This window comes from Babylonia areolata, chromosome 10, assembly GCF_041734735.1.
Source record: "Babylonia areolata isolate BAREFJ2019XMU chromosome 10, ASM4173473v1, whole genome shotgun sequence".
Classification (NCBI taxonomy): domain Eukaryota; kingdom Metazoa; phylum Mollusca; class Gastropoda; order Neogastropoda; family Buccinidae; genus Babylonia; species Babylonia areolata.
In genome coordinates this window covers 15,707,086-15,734,442 of record NC_134885.1, presented here as the reverse complement: position 1 = coordinate 15,734,442, position 27,357 = coordinate 15,707,086, and the positions used below count along the sequence as shown (strand labels likewise).

The window sequence follows — 27,357 nt, the reverse complement described above, 5'->3', positions numbered from 1 at the left end:
ATGAAGCCTTAAAACTGCAAATATACTGATAATATACAGTTTGTATGCTCTTGTTTCCATAACCCACCAAACGCTCACATGGATTACGGATCTTTAATGTGCATACTTGATGATCTGCATGCGCATACACAAGGAGGAGGTTCAGACACCAGCAGGTCTGCACATCTGTTAACCTAAAAATCTCCACTCTTTACCCACCAGGAATTTGAACCCGAGACCCTCGGACTGTCCAAGTCCAACACTTTAATCACTCGGCTGTTGCGCCTGTCAAAGCAATTGATCATAACCAACCAATAAAATAAATAAAAACTAAAAAATGAAAATCAAAGCAGCTTTAAAATACTGGCTAAAATTTAACCATTATCAAGGCTATGAATGTCTGCTCCTTTGGTTGCCCTAAATGACTGGGAAATCTGCAGTGCAATCAATTTAGAGACAAAAGGTAATGTTAAAAAAAGGTTAAAGGTACCATAGCTTTTTACAGCCATCAGGAGAGTTAATTCATATCCACTGCGTCTATGGCTCAACACAGGAAGGTGGAGCCCAAACCTCTCCTCCTGCTGTTTTAACTTTCCCCAACCAAGTCAGGTACCCATTCACTCACACTAAGGCTGAGTGAGAAAAATTGGAGAAAAATGCCTATCCCAAAGACACAACACCAGGCTGAAACAAGGAATTGAATCCTTACCACTGGATCAGCAGTACAATGCCGTACCAATTCTACCACAGCACAGAAAGAAATCCAAGAACACTGGTTTGCCTGTCAATGATATTTTGCAATATTGCAGCTGTGCTGGCATACAGACAGCCCATCCCAAAGACAACACAATGAAACTGTCTGATCTGTTTACCTCCATTGTTTACATCCAGCAGAGGTTTGCGGGTCATAGCTTCTGTCTTGGCCATCAGTGTATCAAATCGAGGTGCCATTGTCAAACAGCTTGTCGGTAGTCGAGGAGGAAGGTAGCCTGAAAATTCAAAACATTATTCATTCCAAGAGACAAGAAATAAAGTAACCAATCAGTTGGAATATTTTTCACACAAGAATTTATTCATGAGCAAAGAAATGACTTACAAAAATTAAAAACACAAACCTCAACAGATATGTAAAATAACTGTGTACATGTATACTATTCATTAAATGCACTGCACAAAGTCCTCCACAAATAATTCATGTCATCCAAATAATATGTTCTGGGTTTCTCTGACAACCAGTTTCAAAATCAGTTTGTGTGCATTGCTGAGGAACGCGTCCAAAGTGTCAAATGCTGTTGAAGAATGTGGTGTTTCATAGTGTGTCAGAAGATGGCCAGCATCAGCAAAGACAGTCTGAAAGCTGTCTGGCATACTTGAAATAAATCTTTGTCACGAATGACAATCAAGATTTACATATTCAACCCATTCTCTGTTATCAAATCTGGGTTTTTCCTTCTATGCTGCTTCTGATTATGTGATTATAAGATCTGTAAATCACTAAATGTGAGAGTGTCCGTGTGTGATTCTATGTGTGAGAGTGAATACGTGTATGCGAGTGCTTGCATTCATAAATTTCACGAACCCAGTGTGTGCAAATGCATTAGTAAATTTTATGAATATAGTGTGTGCATACATAAACGCAAGTGCATGTATTTTGGATTTTCACATAGACTGTCAACTGTTCTGATTCTATTCTCCAAAACTTATGACGCTGAGCAGAGATACTCTTTGAATTTAGGAACAGGAGGTAAAGACATCTTTGAACAAATTTGATGGGGAAGCCAATACTGAACCAAACAGCAGATTTGTTAAGCCCTTGTTAGAGAGATATACTTTGGAAGCAAGTGTCAGAGAGACATACTTTGGAAGCCACAGATCAAATAAAATTTAACCTGATGAGAAGAATTCATCTTCCATGATCTGATCCATGTTGGGGCGAGATCCAGGGTCAGCCCGTAGCAGCTTTGTGATCAGGTTGCGAGCAGGTGGACTGATCTTTGATGGAATGTGATATTCATTCTTTTTGATGCGAGTGTATGTGTCCTTCAGACATGAGGTTTCAAAGGGAGGCTTGCCAACCAGCAGCGTATATCTGTTAATTACACACATTTCTATGTCATTAAAACAGAATGGAAAATATTTGACTAAATAACAAATCATTCCATCTTAACTATTTAGTTATAAATTTTCTGAAAAAGGAATACATTGTGAAACTGATAATGCAACACAGAATCATTATAAAAAGAAAAAAAAATCTCAATAAATTACTAATACTATAAAAGCATGGCCCTTGCACAACTAAATCTTTATTAGGGCTGTCCAATGGAAAAAAACAACAAAAACAGTCTGATTTGTCCAACATTTATATTAACTCTTTCCGGACAAAGGAATGCTCACGCATTCCTACACAAAACGCATTCGGATTCGGACGAAGGAATGGAATAGCATTCTCCAAAAGTAAAATTCCAGCATGCGCTGTACACGTGATTTTGTGATTAGCCAAGCAGAGTGCGCTATTCTGGGTCACTCCACAATCGAACAGTATGATTGGTCAGCCTGGGATGTTTGGCCCGTCTCGCACACATGCTGACAAAGTCACTGACCGGTCGTCTGCTTGCGTGCCAGCCTGTTAGCAAAGCGGGCTCTTCTCAGAATGTTGTGAAGCAAACAAGGCAGTAACGGCAACGTTTTAGGGTTGCCGAAGTACTTGAAATGCTACAAACTGAAGGGTCAGACATTGAAGAGGTGGATGATGACGAAGAAGAAAGCGAATTTAATGCAGAAAGCGAGCATGAGTATGGTGATTCAGGGTGAAAAATTGGCAGTATTTTCTACATTTGGCAAAACTGTAAAAATAAGATGAGAAATTTGATTTTTTTTTTTTTAAATATGTAATAGCACAACACGTAATAAACCAGTTCTGAAAGTTTCATTTTCTTACACAGTATTTTGTATTTTTTGTAATTTTTTTCCAAACCCTTACAAATGGGCCGTCTGTGGGGAAAAGCAAAGGAGAAAACTTGTCGTCCCGAGTGAGTTAATCAAATCTTACACTTTGAGTAGGTGGCGGCAGTGAAAATTTAAATATTCATTACAATGACTGAAATGTGATTTTTGACAAACAACTTGACAATATAAGAAAAACAAAAAAAAGAGTAAGTGAATATCTTGATTGGTTCTGAAGATATTCCATTTTAAAGATGTGACGATGCGTACATGCTGTTAGTACTTAATATTTTCACATTTTCACAGTCATACTGTACTGTCCATGAGGGTACTGTAATGAAAACTCATATACTTCTAAAAACCATATGATAATGGCATACTGCACAAGAAAAAAATAACACTTCAGCAGCAAAGAAATTGGAAAATATGCCTGTCAAAGTAGGGGGAAATAGAAAATCAAGACATGTCAATCTGCACAGAATAGCAACTTTGAAGGTCTACAGCACTGAAAAGAATAGACAGTTGCATTTCATAATAAAATATCTTGCAGAATACATCACAAAAAGTGCACTGAATTTTGTTCAGGCAGGATAATTTACTGAATTTTAAGTATCAGAGTCTCAAACTTTGAAAAATCTTCAATTTGACCAGCGGAAAAAAGACTGTTTATTGGGGTAGCATGCTGCAAAGATGAATATTTCAGTAACTGTCACAAGTAGGACCTGGAAATTTTGTGTGTGTATTAAGTGAAATGTCAGCTTTCAAAATAAATTAAAATCAACCTTAAAACTTCCATCTAAAGTTGGCAGAAAAGGAATGATACCTGATTTTCTCATAAATAAGGGTGCACACTGTGGCTGAGACTTCTTCAAAATTTTTGTTTTTGAAAAAATATTGAAGTTACAGCCACAATAAGTTACCAGTTGTCTTGGCTGATCAGCTTCTGCAAAATTACTGTAATTTTTTAAACAAATGCAACTTGAGAGCATTATACAGAATGGGTACGTTGATGGGGCATTCCATGACAAAGGTTCCCAGGACGGAGCAAATATTACTTAAGTTGCTAGCAAAAATGACAGATATATGAATCTGTTTTCTTTCAGCTCTCTAGCTTTTTCTTCCATCCATGAACCCAGTCATGCATTTCATTGTAAAAGAACCACAATAAATAAGAAATAAAAGGTGGATGATGCATCTTTATTTCTTCACAAAATGGCATTCGATTCACAAGAGAGAAAATGCACACCAAAAAATCTCTTTTTTGGCACTCACAGGTTTCCTGGCATCAGCAATAACATGCTGCTTGCTACCTGAGCTGTTCATACTGGCCTTTTTGGATCATTGAATAGGTCTTGCATGCCCTGCCATGAGCAGCCCTTTCTGCAACATGTTAGATTCACAGATCAGCTCATAAGAAAGAACAAATGTTATATTCAATTAAAAACATACAACCAAAAACAGAGCTCTCAGTTTAATATATGTTTAGGATTTTGTCAGTTTTGGTGTGTTTTGAGTGGGAGGAAAACACTGATAACAGAATTATAAAATGGCATACTAACAGGTAAGTATTCATTCAACAGCAACACAAAATTCACTGCACTGAACTATTTGGCTGCATTTACCTTTCACACAATAACTCAAATTGCAGCAACAACTTATGCTTTGACAACTGAGGCTGAAGTTTTGGGGGTCTGTCCTTTCCAGTTGCTGACAAGAGCTTTGCCATCTACATGTACTGTTCATCTTATGTGTCTTTGTTGCATGCGATTATTTACTCAAATACTTCCACTTCAGGGTACTACATTTCATGACTGAGATGAATGTATTACTAAATGTCTTAGGTATATATGATTACTAAATATTGAATATTTTATTGTTAATATGCACATCATACTTAGTATCTTATTCTTTGATATATATTTTGTGTACTCACCTTTATTTGTGTGTGTATGTGAGAATGCATGTCTTATATATATATATATATATCAAAGTGAATATTTCATTCACAATATGTGCATGGTATTTTGCATTTTATCATTTCATGAATTATCCCTTTGTTTCCTGTTTCATGCAGTCGAGATGCACAGCATATCATGGGTTACATGAACACACACACACACACACACACATTATACTCTTAACCCCTAGGCTGCCTGTATGACTAGATAACTCGTCATGGCAAGCATGTATGCTTCGCTGCCACAATGACGAGATAACTCGTCATCGAAATATTCTGACTTTTCCCTGGTTTGCATTCACTTCCTTGACAAAAATAGTGGTAGCTTTAGCCTGGGGAATCTCTCTAGATTCTATTCATAGCTAGAAACCCCATCTACGTCATGAAGCAGTCCTTTATTTGAACGTTTTGGTTGGGTCACTGTCCAAGTGTTTGCCTGACTTCTCTCCTTGCTCGCTCAACAAAATGTCGGACTGACGCCGTGCTCAAGACATGCGATCGTGACGAACTAAATCAACCAAGATTTCTTTCTTTAGCTGATGCTCAGAAAGAATTGAAGCGTAAATTCGAAGGAGAAGACAGTGATGAACATTTATAGGACGATCTGATAGAAAATAAAGGAAGTAATCAAGAGAGTGGCCAAGATGCGACTATCAGTGAGTGATGCCGGCTGTACAGATATTAGCAGACGACAGAAGATGACCGAACTAGCAGCAGAGCGATATTCTTGGCACGCAGCCAACGCGGTCTGATGAGAACTGAATCAAGTGACTGTGTGAGAGGGGTGAGGAGGAGGGGGGGTGGAGACTGAGGGGGCGTGGCCTCACATCCATCTTATCACTTGGAGAAGTCACAATGTATTGTGTATCTATCTCTTTAAAAAAATATATATATTGTGGTTGTTCTAGTATGATTTTGTGTTTGCAGATATCCATTTGTCCAGAAAATATGATGTTTTTGTGCAAATTACCTAACTAATGTTTGTAATGAACAAGTTGAAAATGTGACAAAAAACAAAACACTGATTTCAAAACAACAGCATGTCACTAAAAATATATAAAATGGGAAAACAGCATGTGTTTTGTATTCTTTATTCATTTGCCTTTCAGAAAATATATACTTTTATGGGTCTTTCTCCAATAACAAAGAGCACAGAATTTTTGGAAAATTTATACCCGTTTTTTGTGAAAAAAAACCCTGGCAAATAGATTTCACTTAAATCTTATTTTCCTGGCAGCGAAAGGGTTAATTGCTGGATCCCAGATAGTGTTATATAGTTTGACTGAACCTGATGTGCAGCTTTGGCTATGGGTATTATTGTACTGATTTTCTTTTTACTAATTTTAGTTTGTTAAAAATTGGTGTTAATTTTTTTAAGCTACAGGATGTTGACTGCACTGTTCAAATTAATCATATATCTCTTCACATTACACTTTTTTCATATTCAGACATACATATACATACTCACAAGCATACTTGTGCAAATGCAAACTTGCTCTCTCTCTCTCTCTCACTCACTCACACACACACACACCTACTCCACTGACAGGAAAGAAATGGGGAAGAGGATGACTGGAGGGAGGAGGTGGTGGGTTATATCACTGTCAGCAGTCAGGGATTCTAAGGGGGAGCAAGTGGTCAGCGACTTGGCTCAGTGCCAAGTTTGCCACAACCATTGACAACCCCCTCCCTTCTCCTTACCATTGGTGGGAGATTCTCAGAGACAAGTGAGGGGAATGATTATACAACTCTCAGCAAATTATTAAAGTGAAGTTTGCAGAGGAGAGAGGGGGAGGTGGGGGGAGGGGGAGCAGGGGGTTAGTATGAATTGGTGTTCTTGTTCTTTTTGGAATGTGAGAGCTTAGTATCTGTCTGTATATATTAATATAAAGTTTCACAGCTATCGAAGCAGAATACAACTAGAATATCAGACTTTTGTGTGATGTTGAATGAAATGCTCATTTTATGGAAAAAGAAACCACATTACAATTTTTTACTCCCTTATTTAACACTCACCGAGTCTGTAGCAGACGACGCTAATGCTGTCCCAAGCACTTCCGGTTTTAGACCCAGGTAATATTTTGCTTACTAAAGCAAAAATCAATCAAATATTAGTAATTGGAATTCATGGGCTCCGTTTTAACATGTCCATTTTTCATTCTGTATCAATGGTTTTTGTGTGTTTTACTCAGAAAAAAATTGAAACACAGTGTCACGTTACGAAAACACTGATGAAATAGATCCAAGCTGCTCAGTTACTGACTTCGATCAAAATCCTGATTCAAAGAATTTCAGCTCAATATTGTGCATGAAAGTGCTAAAGACATTCGTTTTCAAAAATAATATAAAACTTACCAATGAAACTTAAGATTTTCTGGAGAAACAATGCCATTTTTGTGTTAGATGAAGTGCCGCTCTCCTGTGTCAAATGTTGATTGGGCCAACGCAACTGACGAAGAGGGGTACCTGCTTTTGAATCGCTTGAGCAAATTGCTCATGGATCAAAAATCTTCGTTTCGGATACCATTGAAATCAACAGAAAATGCTCGTTACCGCTCATACAGTATCACGTAGGGTCAGATTTCTTTTTCGAACTGCGCGAGGCATTGAAAGATAGCCGAAAAATTCCCGTAACTTTGCGCTCAGATCTAACTACCCTACTTTGCCCAAGGCTTGGAAAAAAAACACAGGAAAGCTCTCCTTGAACTTTCCCCTTTCACGGCTCCCAGTTTTTCGAACAGTAACCAATGAATGGAAAACAACGGATGCGATTTTTTCCACTATGTGGTTGAAACTAACTGAGTCGCGCTCAGAAAGACGCCGGCCGCCAATGAACAAGGATCGCTGTTTCGCGTTACAGTACACTTCTTTTTCTTCCATTCGCGAACTCGTTCACGCATTGCATAAAGCAAACACAATAAAAATTAAAAATATGGATGATAAATAATTATTTCAGTTGGATAGTTTTTCACAAAATGAAATCAAATTTGAGAAAATGCACTTCAAAATTAGTCAATTTTTTAGGCGTTCATAGGTTTCCCGGCATCGGCCATGGGGGCTGCCGCTACCTACTTTGAGCTAATCTGGGGCTCACAAAAAAAAAACTCATTGAAATCTACCTATCAGTTTTTGAACAGGTAATTTGTTATTCATGATGTCAAGAGTCTTTACCCACTATTTTCAACTGGCTCTTTGTTTTTTCAATCTGGACAATGATTCCAAGAGAGACCAATAATCACATACTTTTTATTGTTAGACTAAGCAAAGAAATACAGCCACCAGAAGAGTAACCAACAGTTCAGGAAACAGATAAGGGTCAGTGTCCACAACTTGTTGGAAATGGAGGTCTTGCAGTCTGATTCAATATATGCATGTGTTTATAAAGATCATTCACAAATTTTATGCGTATTATCACAATTCCAGCTTAAGAAATATCTGCCACAATTTGTGTGAATCTGTTTTGTTTTCATGTCTTAAATGTGATGAAAGTTATTTAAGACATAAAAAAATATTGGCACCATATTGTGACATGGCAATGTGCCTGAAAGCGAAGTGGCCAGAAACTAAAAAAAGTACTAACCTTAACAAAATCCAGTCCATACAGATCTGATCTATATCATTTCTTGTTCTAATAATACAAATCTTATCAAAACCCATCACATACAGATCTGATCTATATTTATTTCTTGTTCTAATAAACCATGTCATCAATGAAAATGGTATATTATGTAATTTTATGCAAAAGACCTGTGTTACAGACGTAAACAACACATTCCACTTGCATGTTTATAATACATTCAATCAAACTCAAAGGCAAGTGCATGAATACACTGCATGTTCTTTCATATCTTCTGATCCCATTTCACATCTTTAATGAATAATTTTTTTTCTGTGTAACATTGTTCACACATATTGAACTAATAGTATCCACACTAAATGGCAAGATTCAATCAGCTTGATTTTTCAGGGTTCATGTCACATAACCATGCCCCAGTTCTGGAGACAACCTATAATGAAGAAACATTTTTTGCTGCCTGAATAACTGAGACCGAGACATTCAAATTGATATCTATCCTACTTATAAACATATAATATATATATATATATATATATATATATATATATATATATATATATTATTAATAGAATAATTACAACTTGTCAGCAGTAGATAACAAACCATATTGTTTTTTATTTAATGGTTTTGGAAAGTGGACCGAGGAGAATGCTGTGCAGAAAAGGGAACCAACTCACACAATGCATCCCAGTGACCACACATCCACCTCATAACTGTGGCCTTTCTTGCCCAGAACTTCAGGGGCTATGTAGTTAGGTGTGCCACAAAGTGTCCTGTAACAAAGCAAACCAATCTATAACAAAACAATGTTTTCAAGATTAATATATGAATTGTAAAGTGTCTTCCATACAAATTACAATGCAAAAAAAGTCCATAAATCAGCTTCGATCAGTTTATCAAAAAAGAAGTGAAAAAAGTCATTGGTAATCAAATACTGATTTATCTGTAGCATTAGTATCTTCGTTACAACATATTTCTGTGAAATTTGGGCTGCTCTCTCCCTGGGGAGTGTGCTGCCACAGTACAGCAGCATTTTTCTTCCTTTCTTTTTCCTGAGTGAAACTTAAAAGCATGTATTTGTTTTACTATCAAAATGGATCAGTTTTAGGGGTTTTTTTTGTTTGTTTGTTGTTGTTTTTTACTTTAACAAAATTTAGCCCTGGCAATGTTTGGTTGCTGTGGGTTCTTTTATGTGCATTAAGTGCATGCTGCACAATGGGACCAGTGTATCATGTATGACTTCATCTGAAAGACTAGCTGGCATCCACACCACCAGACCATTCTGAATTTCATGGTCTTATAGAGAGGGGAGTAAAAATCCTTGTCCAAGCACTCACTTCCTGATCATGCACATTATCAGTGGGCCACAACTGGGGCTTTGATGATGATTATTCACTCTCTGTCTCAGGGTGACCTCAAGTTTTGTCTTTCCCTGCACAGTTGCTGTGCCCGTTTCAAAATGTCACTGGCAATAAACACAACTTTTACATTTTCAAGTGTCCATAAAGTCTTTTTAGGATACTTCTCAGTTGATACCAGTAAGTCTAATATCTTGGAAAGTATCCATACAAAAAAAGAAATAACATTAAAAAAAAAATTCTTTTAATCTAACAGCAGGCTTATTTTCTTTTTTCTGTCACTTTACCACCATAACTGACTTTTTTTTCTCTTTTTTTTTTTTAAGATGGAGGGTTGTTTTCTTTTTCTCCCAAATCTGTAAAAAAATAAAATTAAATAAAATTAAAAAATAGAAGAATAAAATAAAAATGAGGAGTTTGTATTATACTCCCAGTTTGGTTAAATATATTTACCATGTCAAACTGATGCAAACCAGGCCTATCTTTGCTCTTCTGAGCCAAAAATTTTCGCAGCAACTCAGTGGTAAGGCATCTAGCCATTAGACTGCCGTATGCTAGCCAATGAAAAGCCATTCCTGGCAGGAGGTAAATAATAATTTCAATGGCCAGCAAAGAAATACCACGTGTGAAGTATGGCAAGAACCATTTGGACGGACAGGCAGGCACTGAGTTTGACATGGTAAGTATATTTAATCAAACTGGGAGTATAATATGAACTCCTCATTTTGGTGTCATATAGGATATACTGTACCATGTCAAACTGATGCAGAATTCAAAGTAAATGGAGGAGGGCACTGCCACCTTGTTCACATGGGGAGACCTTGTAACAGTGAGTTGAGTTTACTGCGAGAAAGGAGACCACTGAGAACCATCTGCCGTGAGCAAACAGACTTCCCTGAGGTGAAAATTGATGAGAATCTCCAAATGGCAAAAGGCCACCTCCAAATCCTGGCACAGACTGCTGAATTGTGGCTGGAGTTGCAACAGCGCCAACCTTCTGAGATCTCGGAATCCAGCAGCAAAGGAACTGAAAATGCCTTTGGCTCACATCTGTAGGCATTCCCACCGGCTTTCAAAAAAATCCAACCATCTAGGGCGGGGCTGGGAAGAAGGAAAAGCGTAAGCGGTCAGCTTGCTCTAGCCCAGAGAAAAAACATGCACTGCCCAAGTTTCAGCGTCTGAAACCAGTGTGACAAAAATCAGGGTCTTCTGTCGACCCTATGGCAAAGAGAACCACCCTCTGTGCAGACCCTAAACACACCCCCTGCAGGGTGCCCTTGTGTAGGGTCCACTCCAAGTGTAGGACGCTTTTGAACCTGCAATGAGCGCCTGCTGAGGTTGATACTACCCCTATGTGTCTTGCTGACAGCTCAATACCAGGCACAGTAGGGGCACATCCCTCAACCAAACCACCCTCCACTTGGGATAACTTGGGGTCAGGCCTGAACTCAAATCCCCCACAGTCCCATTCCTGACCATGTTATGAGTTTGAGCAATCCTACCTCAATGCATCTACAAACTAATAACAAAGACATTGGCTCAATCACAAACAGGAAACATTTGGGGCCCGGGACCTAAGATAGTCTCCTTAAGAGCACTATCCCAACCTCACGGGTTTGGCAATCGCCGGAATGGTTAGCGATGCTCTGTGATGGGGACAAGTTATTCCCAAGTATTGCGGCGAGTCTGTAAGAACAACAGAAGAACAAAGAAATGTCAGGAACAGTCGGCAATGACCACAGGATACTGTAGTGAGGAGGAGGAGGAGGAAAACAAAACAATGAATCAAACATCACAAACAGATGCAAATGATATAAGATATATGAATCCCAAGATGAAAACATCCCAGAAAGCCATGACAAACAACAAACATGCATGAAAATAACATTTCTAATGCATAAAAGGTTGGCAAAGACAGAGCAAATCGATATGTCACTTACCTAAAAAATGGCCACCATTGAGATAATTATTTACTTCCTGCTGGGAATGGCGTTTCATTGGCGAGGAGACGGCAGTCTAATGGTAAGACATCTTATCACTGAGTTGCCGCAAAAATTTTTGGATGAAGGAGCAAACAGATGGGCCTGGTTTACATCAGTTTGACATGGTACAGTAAATGACACCAAAAACTGGTTAAAAAGGAAATTTTCTATCTAAAATTACGTTTAAATAACATACTTACAGTGACCCAACTAGTGCAGACTCCGGCAGGGGTCTGACATTCCTGTCCTGTGCAAACTACTATCCACCTATGCGGAGAAAACGAAAGTACTACGGCCGATAACCTCCCGGAAGTAGGTAACCTCCCCTTTGACCCGCTAGCTAGCCCCCTCTGACGGCAATATGCCATTACCAGCGCAGCGAGCAGGGAGAACAGGAAGCGGGGAGGACGGGAGGGTCTTAAATTTGGGTCACGGTAAGTATGTTATTTAAACGTAATTTTAGATAGAAAATTTCCTTTTAATTACACATACTTAACCGTGACCCAACTAGTGCAGAATAGCGCGACAAGGTGGAGGGCTCGCCTGTTCTACTGTCTGTGTGCTGCGATGGCCTGTTGTGCAACTACCACAGAAGTGATGCCTCTTGAGCCATCATCCCGCAAGCGTGCGACGTCTCTCAGGTAGAAGTCAATGAAGGTAGCAGGGTTTTTCCAGTATGCAGCATCCATGATGTCTTGCAGCCGTGCTGAGTGCACTAAGGCAAGAGAAGAGGACCATGCTCTGACTTCATGTGCTCTGGCTGAGGAGGCATCAAGTCTCAATCTTTCTGTTCTATCGCCAGTGCACTGCGATGGCCTGTTGGGTGACCACTGCGGAGGCAACACCTCTTGAGCTATCATCCCTAAAGCGATAGGACTGAGGTCTTCAGCTGTATTGTGGGAGAGGTCTGTGGACCACAGCTGTGCTGATAAACATAGCGCAAAGAAAATCGGGTCGGTGTGTTGAACCCACACTTTACTGAGAGCCCTTCAAATCAAAGGAAGGGAAGGAAACACATACCCTATAGGGTTGTCTCACTTGAGCGCGGTTCAGCGTCAATGCAAGGAGGTGCACATGTGGTTTGATCTGATGATTCCACATCGGTTGCGGGCTGATAGTGGAAGTGGTATATGTGTTTAGAAGAAACTGTGGCACGAGACAGAGGTAAGCCCCCATGTTGGGCTTGCCTTAGGCGTGACAGCCAGATCTGTAGAGCTCCTCCATGAGAGCTGACAGGCGATAGGCGCTCCCCCCCCCCCCCCCCAACTTTTCTGTCGTTCCCAAAAAAGACAGTACTGGCATGTTGCATATGCACAGAAGGGCAGACATTTGCCAACAAGAGACTTGAGGTCCCTGGTGTCTCTGGGACAAGGCTGTGTAATTGCCCAGGTAGGTACCATCACGAAGGCTTGGTGGCTTCTCTACCTGTGTGGCGTGTTGGAGCAACCTGCAGAAAGTTGTCGGCAGTCAATGGCTGGGTTGGATCAGGCTGTGGGAGTGCACTTCACGTCCCCGCAGGTCACTGAGTCTCATTCTGTGGTGGAATTCCTAATGGAAGAGGGTTTCCATGGGGAAAATTTTTGCTGAAAGTTCTTTAGTGAGAAAGGGGACCGGATCCATGACAGGCCTCTGGCTGTGTGTGGTGCGCACTAAGTCTGGGATGGAGGAAATTGGCTCTAGATGAGTTGTACTGGCCATTTACATCAAATCACTGATCTGACATGCGTTTTCAGGATGGCCAACAGAAAAGTGAGAGCTGGATTATCAGCGGTTTCTGAATTGCAAAGTGAAATCATTAGCAACTTAATCTTTCATGAAGGACTAAGTCTCTCAGACTAGAAGTTAAAGTGCACTGGGACTTAGTGCTGTAGCCTTGAGGGCTAACTAGCCTTGGGGATCCGTCTCAATGGTGAGTCCAAGGGCCCTCTTGACCGAGGGACTGGGGATGCAACATGGGCACAACACTCTGTACTATAAATTGTATAATCAGATCCCAGCCCGAATAGTCAGGACAGCAGTTGCCTGCTCTGCTGATCTGATGGTCATTGTCGTATACGACTGATTATCATATACTGGTCCTAGGAGGACACCAGTCAGCATGGGTAAATCAGGAAACAGCTGCTGTGTGCTTGAGGGATGAAAGTGTCCACCATGCAGGTTATGTTGAAATGTAAGGGGGCCAGAAGGAGATGATGGGGTCTTGTGGAGCAGCCATGTGTCTGAAAGACATGGTGCTTACTTCCGAAGTGACAACAAAGTCATCCTCTGACAGGCCCTTGACTGAAGGCTGGGGCTCCATGATGGGATAGCCTGCCTAGGCTAGAAACCCCTGGAAGTGTCTCGTTGGAAAGACCGTGCTTGACAAGGAATGCCCCTCTGTAACCACAACAGTGGTTGTGTGTTGAGGCTGAAAGGATCGGGCAGGGAAGACCAAGTGCAGAAAGTGCTTTCGAACGCCAATTGTTTGAAACATTGATGCTGGATCTCTGTTCAAGCAAGGTGATGGGGCGAACTAATGTGCTTGAATGCAGCCTCTGCCGTGTCGGTATGAGTGGGCAGAAAGGTACGCCCCTGTGGGTAATGAACGGTTCGTTGTGCTTTGTGAGATGCATCCGTCCTCGTCAATATGCCATTCTCCCGAGTGTAGAGGGAAACAATTATTACCCAGGCCTTCTGCTACTGGTGAGGAGTGTAAGAGATGGACTTAGGGTGATTGTCTCCTGCCCAGTGGGCAGTTTTGGGGCCCACTAAAACTTGGAAAGAATGAAGGGCATGCGTGTCCGGAGTGGCACCTCTAAGTTGGACTGCCTCATCCCTCCTTGTACCAGGTTAGGGCATCTCTAGCCCTGTGGGTGATTCTTGTAAGCGAATGAGTTGGGTTGCCTTGTCCCTCCATGCACCAAGAGAGGGCATCCCTAGCCCTGTGGGTGGGAAGGGAGTGTGTGTGGGTCCCTAAGGACCAGCCACTACTGATATGTGAAGAAGCATACATTCAAGTATGAATGAGGCAGTTTTGTCTGTAAGTGCAGTCGTCCTCCGAAAGCGAGGTAGGGATGAATTTATGAAAATGAATACATATATGTGCAATGGGATTATAAACTTCCATCAACTCAAGTGATGATGTCAGGAATATGCCAATGACAAGACAAGAGATCTAGTCACGAGAAATAAACGGCTGTGTAAGCTAACGTGTAGCGTGCACAGATATACCCAAGAAATGGGTAAGTGTGCATAATCCGTAATGGGAAGGCATCTGTGTATGCACCTATATATATGAGATGTACATACGCATATGAATAAAGTGCTAGTATGTAGACACAGAGAGATCTGGGCATGTGAACAGAATGATGCAATTACAAGTGTGTCTATATTGCTATGTAGGGAATCTCAATGAACAGATGTCTATGAATAGAGATAGAAATAAAATTGTACATGTAACACGAAAGTCGTATGAACCTATCCCGTAAGCGCACACACGTGTATACCGAGGGATAAGTATACATTTATAAGTGTAAATAGAAATGTGTCTAAATATAGCAAGATATGGTATGTATATATATATATATATATATATATATATATATATATATATATATATACACACTTTTTTTTTTTTTTTTATAAAAAGAATAGAAGGGGAAATATTGTGGTTTATTTCCTGTTAATGTGTATAACTGGAAGACAATGGTAATAGGGATGGTTGCCTGCAGAGGACTGTGCGCAAGTGTGGGGGGATGAAGAACCCCAAAGTTCAGTGGCCAATAGCCTGAGAAACAGCAAGAAGGGTGCAGTTGCTATGCAAAGATGTGTAAAGTCCATGACTGGGCATCAGGACCCAATGAGAAACCGAAAGAAAACATCATTGGTGGACAGCACGGGGGGCAGGAGTGATGTGCTGTGTCGGCGAAAGTAACTACAGCTTCAACCGCCTAGATTACAAATGCGGAGTTGCCTCCCTTTGCGCCGATAATTGTCAAAAAAGATGGTGTCTTTAGAGCACATATCCCCTGGTGCGACATGTCCTCGCTGTAGAGGGAGGAGTGTCATGCTGCGTGTGAGAGTCCGTGATTCGATGCCACCATAACCGACACAGGCGAAAACAGCCGCAAGGGGAATAAGTATAATGTCCCTTAGTGCTGTGGGCATCCCAACCCGAATCGGTAGCCATCGGACGCGAGACGGTCGGGGCATGTGGCATGACAGCGCCGTAACCCAGTGTTATGGGGGTCGTGGACGAGGGGGTGACAAGTCCGTCAGCTTGCCGTGGGATATGCATCCCCCTGTCGCTCAACAGCGGTCCATTCTCGCGAATAGCTCCTGCGAGAGGACTGACATTCAGCTGTTGTGTGTTGACGGATAAAGGGATAGACAAGATCGGCCCGAGCACTGCCGAGAGGCAGGATCGAGTTATTAAGAGACACTCCAACATGAAAGTGCCGATATTAGTCTGGGTAACAGCAGAGTTAGGCAATGGGGCAGAAGAATCCAGCACTGCCGAAGTTCAAATGGGGCGTGCACGTGCCTGCTCTGTGGGCAAGGGGCGGTGCAGGCACAAGGTGTGGCACCGGGAAGCATGTTGGTGCATAACTGCAGCAGCAAATTAGCGATGAGTTGTTGATTGTTTGGTTGAGCAGCTTACTGAGATGCCATTAGTGGACAGGAAACAGCAGCAAGCGGCGGTGAGGCAGATGGGGTCATCACCGCATAGCTTGGTGGGACCGTGCACGCACCCGAACTATAGGCGAGGAGCAGTGCCGGTGCAAGGGAAATAACTGCGGCGGTCACCGGCAAGGGTGCCGAAGCAGGGGTTGCCTCCCTTGGATTGGGTGCTCCGGACGAGGAGGGGGGTGCACACGTATGCAAGCGTGTCCCCTAGTTGTCCACCTTCCTCCCTACACCAGGGGAGGGCATCCCTACGCGCCTCAGTTGCCAATGGATCCGAGACGGTCGAGGCATGCCGCGTGGGGGGTCGCATGATCCAATGTCACGGCTGCCACCACGGACGCATCACACATAGGGCCCAGTCTAACGTGCGGATCCAAAACAAGCTGCCATTTTTTTTTTTTTTTGTGTGTGTGTTTCCCCAAAGGGATTGTGGCACATTCCACTGGTGCAACTGTGGGTATGGGTAAAGAGATAGAGGAGGTTGACTCGTACACTGCTGACTGGCAGGGCCGAGAAAACACACATCGCATCGAGTGCATTTGCGGAACAATAAAAATGACATTAAAGGCAACACTGACCCGAGTGTGTGGCAACAAACCTCTAGAAGTCACCAAAGGAGGTGTAGGAGGTGGTGGAGGTCTGGAGTTGACCAGAGGGAGCGGAGGAAGTGGAGGAGGCGGCGGGTTGGCGTTGTTGAGAGGGCCAGGAGTAGACGGCCCAGAGTGTCAGCGAATCGATTGTGATCGCGCCTTAATTTTAGCACGATTCCCCAATCGAGCTACATAATTATGTGACCTGGTTGGAGACATAATTTGACAACAAACAAGAACGCCAGAGAATCGACAGACAGGCAGAAAATACGAAAAAAAACTTAGCCGTATGAAGTGCACAGGAACAGGAGTCATGATGGCTGCTGGAAAAAGAGGGCGCTAGCTAGCAGGACAAAGGGGAGGTTACCTACTTCCGGGAGGTTATCGGCCGTAGTACTTTCGTTTTCTCCGCATAGGCGGATAGTAGTTTGCACAGGACAGGAATGTCAGACCCCTGCCGGAGTCTGCATTAGTTGGGTCACAGTTAAGTATGTGTAATTAAAAAAAAATTACAGGCCCAAAAGCCGAGTGGTTAACGCGTTGGGCTTTCAATCTGAGGTTCCGGGTTCAAATCTTGGTAACGGCACCTGGTGGGTAAAGGGTGGAGATTTTTCCAATCTCCCAGGTCAATATATGTGCAGACCTGCTTGTGCCTGAACCCCTTCAAGTGTATACCCAAAGCAAGCAGAAGATCAAATACGCACGTTAAAGATCCTGTAATCCATGTCAGCATTTGGGGGTTTATGAAAACAAGAACATAACCAGCATGCACACCCACAAAAACGGAGTATGGCTGCCTACATGGTGGGGTAAATAGTCATACATGTAAAAACCCACTCGTGTACGTACAAGTGAACGTGGAAGTTGCAACCTACGAACGAAGAAGGTTAAAAAAACAACATTCCCATGGAAATGAGCACATGCAAAGAAACAGGAAAAATGGGTGGTGCCGCACCACAGTGGTATACCCCCCTCTCAGGAAGGATGCCTGAATTTCAGCTGAAACTTGTTTACAATCAGACATACCTTTTGCGTTCACCATCATAGTCAAGGCGTGTCGCCAGACCAAAATCTCCAATTTTGATGTCCATCTCATCATTGATAAACAGGTTGCCAAGTTTCAGATCACGATGAATCACTTTGTTGTTGTGAAGGTACTGACAAGCACCAATTATCTGCTTTACAAAATAGCGCGCTTCTGGTTCTGTCACGGCCTTCCGTCTCTTGTGGAGTTCCATCAAGGACTGCACATTGGTAAAGAAAACATTTAGGCTTAAAAACACAGACCACTAAAACTAGTTTAGTAGTTAAGTTGGTGGGTAGTAGGGTGGGCAGAAAGGATAAACCACTTCATAGTGACCCTTCTATGTTAATAATCAAAGCACTATATTGTTTCTGACACGTCTTGCAGTGCATTTAATTCAAGTTTCAAACCAGAATTTTAGGTTTGCGGTCCCATAAGTCACTGATACACACAAATTTGAAACTGCCCATCCATGTGTCAGCAAGTCAGTCACTTGACTTAGTTTTTTTTTTAAATTGGTCATAATAGAAGTAGGTGGCGGCAGTGAAAAATTAAATATTCATTACAATGACTGAAATGTGATTTTTGGCAAACAACATGACAATATAAGAAAAACCAAAAAAAAAGTAAGTGAATATCTTGACTGGTTCTGAAGATATTCCATTTTAAAGATGTGACGATGCATACATGCTGTTAGTACTTAATATTTTCACATTTTCACAGTCATACTGTACTGTCCATGATGATACTGTTATGAAAACTCATATACTTCTAAAAACCATATGATAATAGCATATTGCACAAGAAAAAAATAACACTTCAGCAGCAAAGAAATTGGAAAATATGCCTGTCAAAGTAGGGGGAAATAGAAAATCAAGACATGTCAATCTGCACAGAATAGCAACTTTGAAGGTCTACAGCACTGAAAAGAATAGACAGTTGCATTTCATAATAAAATACCTTGCAGAATACATCACAAAAAGTGCACTGAATTTTTTTCAGGCAGGATAATTTACTGAATTTTAAGTATCAGAGTCTCAAACTTTGAAAAATCTTCAATTTGACCAGCGGAAAAAAGACTGTTTATTGGGGTAGCATGCTGCAAAGATGAATATTTCAGTAACTGTCACAAGTAGGACCTGGAAATTTTGTGTGTGTATTAAGTGAAATGTCAGCTTTCAAAATAAATTAAAATCAATCTTAAAGCTTTCATCTAAAGTTGGCAGAAAAGGAATGATACCCGATTTCCTCATAAATAAGTGTGCACGTTGTGGATGAGACTTCTTCAAAATTTTTGTTTTTGAAAAAATATTGAAGTTACAGCCACAATAAGTTACCAGTGGTCTTGACTGATCAGCTTCTGCAAAATAACTGCAAATTTTTAAACAAATGCAACTTGAGAGCATTATACAGAATGGGTAGGTTGATGGGGCATTCCACAACAAAGGTTCCCAAGAGGGAGCAAATATTACTTAAGTTGCTAGCAAAAATGACAGATATATGAATCTGTTTTCTTTCAGCTCTCTAGCTTTTTCTTCCATCCATGAACCCAGTCATGCATTTCATTGTAGAAGAACCACAATAAATAAGAAATAAAAGGTGGATGATGCATCTTTATTTCTTCACAAAATGGCATTTGATTCACAAGAGAGAAAATGCACACCAAAAAATTTCTTTTTTGGCACTCACAGGTTTCCTGGCATCAGCAATAACATACTGCTCGCTACCTGAGCTGTTCATACTGGCCTTTTTGGATCATTGAATAGGTCTTGCATGCCCTGCCATGAGTAGCCCTTTCTGCAACATGTTAGATACACAGATCAGCTCATAAGAAAGAACAAATGTTATATTCAATTTAAAACATACAACCAAAAACAGAGCTCTCAGTTTAATATTATATGTTTAGGATTTTGTCAATTTCTGTGTGTTTTGAGTGGGAGGAAAACACTGTGATAACAGAATTATAAAATGGCATACTGACAGGTAAGTATGCATTCAACAGCAACACAAAATTCACTGCACTGAACTATTTGGCTGCATTTACCTTTCACACAATAACTCAAATTGCAGCAATAACTTATGCTTTGGCAACTGAGGCTGAAGTTTTGGGGGTCTGTCCTTTCCAGTTGCTGACAAGAGCTTTGCCATCTACATGTACTGTTCAACTTATGTGTCTTTGTTGCATGCGATTATGTACTCAAATATTTCCACTTCAGGGTACTACATTTCATGATTGAGATGAATGTATTACTTAATGTCCTAGGTATATATGATTACTAAATATTGAATATTTTATTGTTAATATGCACATCATACTTAGTATCTTATTCTTTGATATATATATTTTGTGTACTCACCTTTATTTGTGTGTGTATGTGAGAATGCATGTCTTATATATATATATATATCAAAGTGAATATTTCATTCACAATATGTGCATGGTATTTTGCATTTTATCATTTCATGAATTATCTCTTTGTTTCCTGTTTCATGCAGTCGAGATGCATAGTATATCATGGGTTACATGAACACACACACACACACACACGTTATACTCTTAATTGCTGGATCCCAGATAGTGTTATATAGTTTGACTTAACCTGAGTGCAGCTTAGGCTATGGGTATTATTGTACTGATTTTCTTTTTACTAATTTTAGTTTGTTAAAAATTGGTGTTAATTTTTTTAAGAAACAGGATGTTGACTGCACTGTTCAAATTAATCATATATCTCTTCACATTACACTTTTTTCATACTCAGACATACATACACATACTCACAAGCATACATGTGCAAATGCAAACTTGCGCTCTCTCTCTCTCTCTCTCTCACTCACACACACACACCTACTCCACTGACAGGAAAGAAATGGGGGAGGGGATGACTGGAGGGAGGAGGTGGTGGGTCAGCAGTCAGGGATTCTAAGCTGGAGCAAGTGGTCAATGGTTTGGCTCAGTGCCAAGTTTGCCACAACCATTGACAACCCCCTCCCCTCTACTTCCCATTGGTGGATGATACTCAGAGACAAGTGAGGGGAATGATTATACAACTTTCAGCAAATTATTAAAGTGAAGTTTGCAGAGGTGGGGGGGGGGGGGGGGGGTTAGTATAAATTGGTGTTCTTGTTCTTTTTGGAATGTGAGAGCATAGTAACTATCTGTCTGTATATATTAATATAAAGTTTCACAGCTATCGAAGCAAAAAGCAACTATAATATCAGACTATCAGACTTTTGTGTGATGTTGAATGAAATGCTCATCTTACGGAAAAAGAAACCACATTACAATTTTTTTTACTCACTTAACACTCACCGAGTCTGTAGCAGATGACGCTAATGCTGTCCCGAGCACTTCCGGTTTTAGACCCAGGTAATATTTTGCTTACTAAAGCAAAAATCAATCAAATATTAGTAATTGGAATTCATGGGCTCTGTTTTAACATGTCCATTTTTCATTCTGTATCAATAGTTTTTGTGTGTTTTACTCAGAAAAAAATAAATCGTGTTCCGATTGAAACACGGTGTCACGTTACGAAAACACTGATGAAACAGATCCAAGCTGCCCAGTTACTGACATCGATCAAAATCCTGATTCAAAGAATTTCAGCTCAATATTGTGCATGAAAGTGCTAAAGACATTTGTTTTCAAAAATATTATAAAACTTACCGATGAAACTTAAGATTTTCTGGAGAAACAATGCCATTTTTGTGTTAGATGAAGTGCCGCTCTCCTGTGTCGAATGTTGATTGGGCCGACGCAACTGACGAAGAGGGGTACCTGCTTTTGAATCGCTTGAGCAAATTGACCATGGATCAAAAATCTTCGTTTCGGATACCATTGAAATCAGTAGAAAATGCTCTTTACCGCTCATACAGTATCGCGTAGGGTCAGATTTCATTTTCGAACTGCACAAGGCGTTGAAAGATAGCCGAAAAATTCCCGTAACTTTGCGCTCAGATCTAACTACCCTACTTCGCCCAAGGCTTGGAAAAAAACACACGAAAGTTCTCCTTGAACTTTCGCCTTTCACGGCTCCCAGTTTTTCGAACAGTAACCAATGAATGGAAAACAACGGATGCGATTTTTTCCACAATGTGGTTGAAACTAACTGTGTCGTGCTCAGAAAGACGCCGGCCGCCATTGAACAAGGATCGCTATTTCGCGTTACAGTACACTTCTTTTTCTTCCATCCGCGAACTCATTACGCACTGTATAAAGCAAACACAATAAAAAATTAAAAATATGGATGATAAATAATTATTTCAGTTGGATAGTTTTTCACAAAATGAAATCAAATTTGAGAAAATGCACTTCAAAATTAGTCAATTTTTTAGGCGTTCATAGGTTTCCCGGCATCGGCCATGGGGGCTGCCGCTACCTAACAGAAGTCTTTTTCCAGGTTTCTCTCACTCTCTGCAGAACAATTGCAACTGAACTTTTAAACTAAAATATATGACTGTTACTATTTAAGTATTGCTCCTCTGCAACTGGAAGGCAAACATTACCACCACCCCCAAAGAAACGAAAAAACAAGGGAGGCAGGGCCTCCAACTGTGTTCAAGAGTCACTTGTGACACATACTTTTTCCAGTGAAGGAATCATGACATAACTTAATGGGGAAAAAAAGAGACCTGGAAAAAATGATTGTTAAAAATGTGTTCTGCATCAAATTCAGGGATGTGAGGGACTGAATCTAAAAAGTGTACAGTAGCTGGGAGGGGGAATGGGGGAGAGGGGGCAGGGGGCTTCAAGGCTGTGAAAACCCTTCACTGAGGGTAAGGGGGGTTGGGGTGGGGGGGTGGGGGGTCGGGGGGTGGGGGGGGGGCGGTGATGGGTGAAGCCCTCCTGAAGTTGACTGGAAAAAAAATGTTTATAAACCCCAACAAGTGCAGGAATCACCAATGTTTCATTCAGCAGGGTCAATATTACCTCTTTTTTTTCTTAAATGGCATATTAACACACAAAATAAAGAACAGTGTTTTCTATAAGCCTAAAATCTGGTATTAAACAAAACATTTTCTGCTCTTAATGGAGATGAATCTTTGCCACTAGTACTTCAGCTATAGATCCCAGATCTAAATAGCAAATACCAACTTACAGGCCAAAATTTAAGGTATATATATATATATATAATATATATATATACACATAAATCATTGAAACATAAATTATAAATTAAAAAGAAATTTTGCCAACAATACTTTCCACAAAAAATCAAATGTTGTAACTCACTCGACGTCTGCAAAGTTCTAGGAGTATGTAGACATTGTCTGGATCTTCAAAAAATGAATGGAAATTGACTACATGTTTGTGACTCAGGCTGCGATGAATAGCAATTTCTTGAGACATCTGCAACAGAGAACAATCAAATTAAGAACACTGCCATGCACAGAGAAACAGAATATCTATAGTACTCTCCCCTTAAGCCTAAGAGTAAAGAGCATGCATGTCAACAAAAATTAATGCAAAATTAATCTTACTCTTAGTCTTAACTCTATAAATTCTTTTTCATAACTTTCAGATTTACTTTACAATTACTAGAATTAGCATCAACAATATATATATACAGGGTTCGTCACTAACGGGAGCGCTGAGCGGAACGCTCTGAAAAAACAAATTGCGCTCTGGAAAATTCCTTGACTCAGAGCGCTTGCGCTCTTGATTTTGAAAAGACATAAGCATACACTACTGTATCTAAATTGTTATTCCATTGTCCATCACAAAGAAGAGTCAAAAGCGCGATCGTTTTGCATTTACCGAAGTTTGAAAGCCGTCTGTTTACGTTTTGTCAGTTCAACCGGAAGTAGGCCTAGTGAATCAGGGGAGGCTATGCAAAAGAGCGCTCTTCAGACTTGAAGAGTAGAAAAGTGGAGCACACGATCGATTTCGCGGCCGTGCAAAATCAAAATGAATTTATGTTTGAGACTTGTTGCTCTATGTTTTTAGTGTGCGCTCTTAGTTTTCAGTTTGCGCTCATCAAAATTCTGAAACTAGAGCGCAGGCGCTCATGTGAAAAAATGTTAATGACGAACCCTGATATATATATATATATATATATATATATATATATATATATATAAGATAATTTATGTTTACACTGACACAGCTAATTCTTCTCATACCAAAAAAAGCAAATCTACATAAAATATTTATCTCAGTTAAATCTTAAATTGGTAAACACAAGTCCCAACTACTTACCTTGTCTTTCTGATGCTGCTTTACAAGCAGGGATTTGGAAACAATTTTTCCTGCAAAGATTTCCTTTGTGTCCAAATCTGTCAACTCGTAACATTTTGCAAAACCTCCCTGGAAAAAAACAACACATTTGATCATTATTTAAGTTTCTTATCCTCAGATCCTTCCTTGAAGAGATTAAAAATATACCAGTGTAATGCCATAATCTTCTGGTACAACTCTGTGTCAGTGTGCACATGTATGTGAAAGAATGTGTGTGAGAGAGAGAGAGAGAGAGAGAGAGAGAGAGAGAGACTTTCCACATTCTAAAGAGTTTGTTCTCTCTCTGTGCGTGTGTGTGTGTGTTAGTGTGCATGCACAAGCAATCGATATGTAAAAAAAAAAATGTCTGGTTCACTCTATTTGAATTGATCTATTCCCGTATGGCGTATGTGTGGAAGACATATTGGAACCCTCTTTTTTTCTTTTCTTTTTTAATTAAAGGACATACTATTTAGAATGATATAGTTTATAGCCATTTGGTGTGTTAAACAGCATTCACTGTTCTGAACAGCCTTGCAGTTTTTCAGTTTTCATTTGAACAGGCAAGCTTAGCATGGTGTCTTGCAATTTCCCTGCCACATTGCGTTTTCCTGCGCAAAGGATTTTCTTTTCTTGAACAGTTGAACTTGTGGTACTTGAGGCCTCATTCAAGGCCTGTTCACCATCAGGATTTAAATATTTCCTGCATGCGTGGCAGTTCAGGTCTTATTTTCCTACCTAGTCACTGAAGACATCAAGTTGGCTTAGCTTTTAAAATGTGCTAACCCATTTTTGTACAATTACTATGACTCTCAAACTAGGAGGCAAAGTTGCACTGGCTCTTAGTGCTGCAGCCTTGGGGGCTAGCTGGCCTTTGGGAACCATCCCAACGCCGACTGTCCTAAAACCCTCTTGGCTGAGAGAGTGGTGATGTAACTTGGGCAAGACACTCTCCACTATGATCAAATTCTAGCCCAAATAGTCGAACAGCAGTTGCTTTCTCTGCTGTTCTGATGGTCATAGTCAGACACGACTGACTATCGTATATACTACAAAGAAATAAATTAATATTTCAACATGTTTTGTTTCTGTCCTCTTCACTTATAAAATAGCACTTCAATGATACACATCATATGAGCACTGAATAATTACTGGGAAGCCTGCTCTGAATAAATCAAATCATAATCTGAGTGATAAACAAATAAAAACAGATCTCCCATTTCCACTCAAAAACATACAAATATGGAATATTCCAAATAGACACAAAAAATAAATGACAAAGAGGAGGAACAATTAAAGATGGCTTGTTATTTTTAGAAGTCTAAGTAATCACACAGTCCATCACTGTGCAAATCGAAACATGCTCTTTTCTGTTCAGGTCAATACTGCAATTGCCACTGATACAGGTCAAACAGTAATAATCTATTAGAAATCATACACACAAAAAAAGAATAAAATAAAAATAGGGACACAGACTTCATTTTACAAGTTTTAATTCATGTTTAAGTGGTAGCAGACTTTTGTATATACACCCAATTAAAACTCATCATTCGCACTTTCAAATTGGCACCATACACTTTCTTCAAAAGTAAAATTTGTTAATGTAGGACATTCTTGCGCTTTTAAGGATTTGTGTACATACAGGGCCACACCTCTCTTTTCATTGGTATTTGTAAATATATCATAATTTGGGATATTACAGTGCATTTTAGTATTGAATCTATTGTTCTGGTTTTTTTGGAATTGTTTTTGCGAGTCCAGTAACATGTGGTTTTATTTCAATCACCCACTCTTGAGTTCAACACTTGACAAAATTTTGCGATGTCATATCATTCATTTTATCTAATGCTAAATTACAAGTAAGAATTACCATCACACTTAAGTCATGATTAATTTCTCTGTATGCACTGTCAACTGGATGAAAACTGGTATTAAAATGTGTCCCAGAACATAGGATGCTAAGTGGGTGGTTGGATCTGATAAACCATGAACTGGAAAAACGTCAGTTGACTTTTGATATTGTTTTCATCAAATTTTCTGGATCTCCAAAAGAAAATAATGGCCGGCGCTGGCCATCGATCTTCGATCCATCGATCTTCGATCGACGTGCTACTAACAGCTCCTCTACAATAGACCGTGATTTTTTTTCCTCAAGAGTTCAATGCACTTTACCAATTTCATGCATATGTGTGCAAAGCTAATCAAGTTAGATTATAATAGAAAATAAATAATAAAACACACTATTTCCAACCCAGGGCCAGTGCAGATGACAGATGAAAAGCTTTATCAGTGTAAATGATGAGAGTCTGTATAAAATTCTCGTGTTGGGAGTGACAAGACTGCTTCAAAAATTGCTGAATAGTACTGGACTCAGGCCCGTTTAGGACATCTCTGTGCACACTTTTAACATTTATCCATTCCAACCAATAGTCAATAATAACTTTCTCGTTGACTTTTATTCATGTGGCATAAAACACGAACTTTGAGGACATAAAAAAGCAACACGAATCAATATGTCGGACTGAAATGAACTGGAATTCATGACTGAACACGTTTTGATGGATTTACCTTTCCGAGGAATCGACCTTTCGCGTAGCGTTTCCCAGAGGATGGATCTGTGATAACATCGGGAATAATATCCCTTGCGCGTGTTTCATCCTTTTTATTTGCACTTGTCATTGTTCTGAGTCAAAACAGTTCATATATATATTAATCATCTGGATGAAAGCGTGCAGTTCTGCGCTTCACGTTTCTTGACAACCACGATTCAAATTCAGCACTTACAGAGAAGAAGAACTCAAACATCCTGTGATTGGACACATTTTCAATAAAGAAATGTGATTGGCTATAAATCCGCCACCTAGCGGAGAGGATTCTCTTGCACTTCCACTGTTCACCTCTGGGGTCAGGTGGATTTGCTCAAAGTACCTATTGCTTTTTTTTAAAGTATTTATGGGATATTACAAAAGGTATTTTGCTCGTTTTTGGCTTACTAAATCAGATCCATGCAAGCTACACACCAAGAAACTACAATTACACACAATCTGTGGACTACTTGTGCTCCTGCG

General features: G+C 40.1%; 1 protein-coding gene across 1 annotated transcript in view; it reads right to left on the bottom strand.

Annotated features, from left to right (window-relative positions):
• LOC143286823 (serine/threonine-protein kinase PLK1-like) overlaps positions 1-27,052 on the bottom strand; it is a 53,211-nt gene extending 26,159 nt beyond the window's left edge. The window contains exons 1-7 of the mRNA XM_076594632.1: positions 26,858-27,052; positions 24,272-24,379; positions 23,306-23,422; positions 18,078-18,295; positions 9,134-9,229; positions 1,869-2,068; positions 852-968 (exon numbers count right to left, since the gene is read on the bottom strand). Of these exons, the coding sequence (XP_076450747.1) occupies positions 852-968; positions 1,869-2,068; positions 9,134-9,229; positions 18,078-18,295; positions 23,306-23,422; positions 24,272-24,379; positions 26,858-26,968 (967 nt within the window). The 5' untranslated portion in view covers positions 26,969-27,052. The remainder of the gene's footprint in view (positions 1-851; positions 969-1,868; positions 2,069-9,133; positions 9,230-18,077; positions 18,296-23,305; positions 23,423-24,271; positions 24,380-26,857) is intronic.
• Between the last annotated feature and the right edge of the window lie 305 nt (positions 27,053-27,357).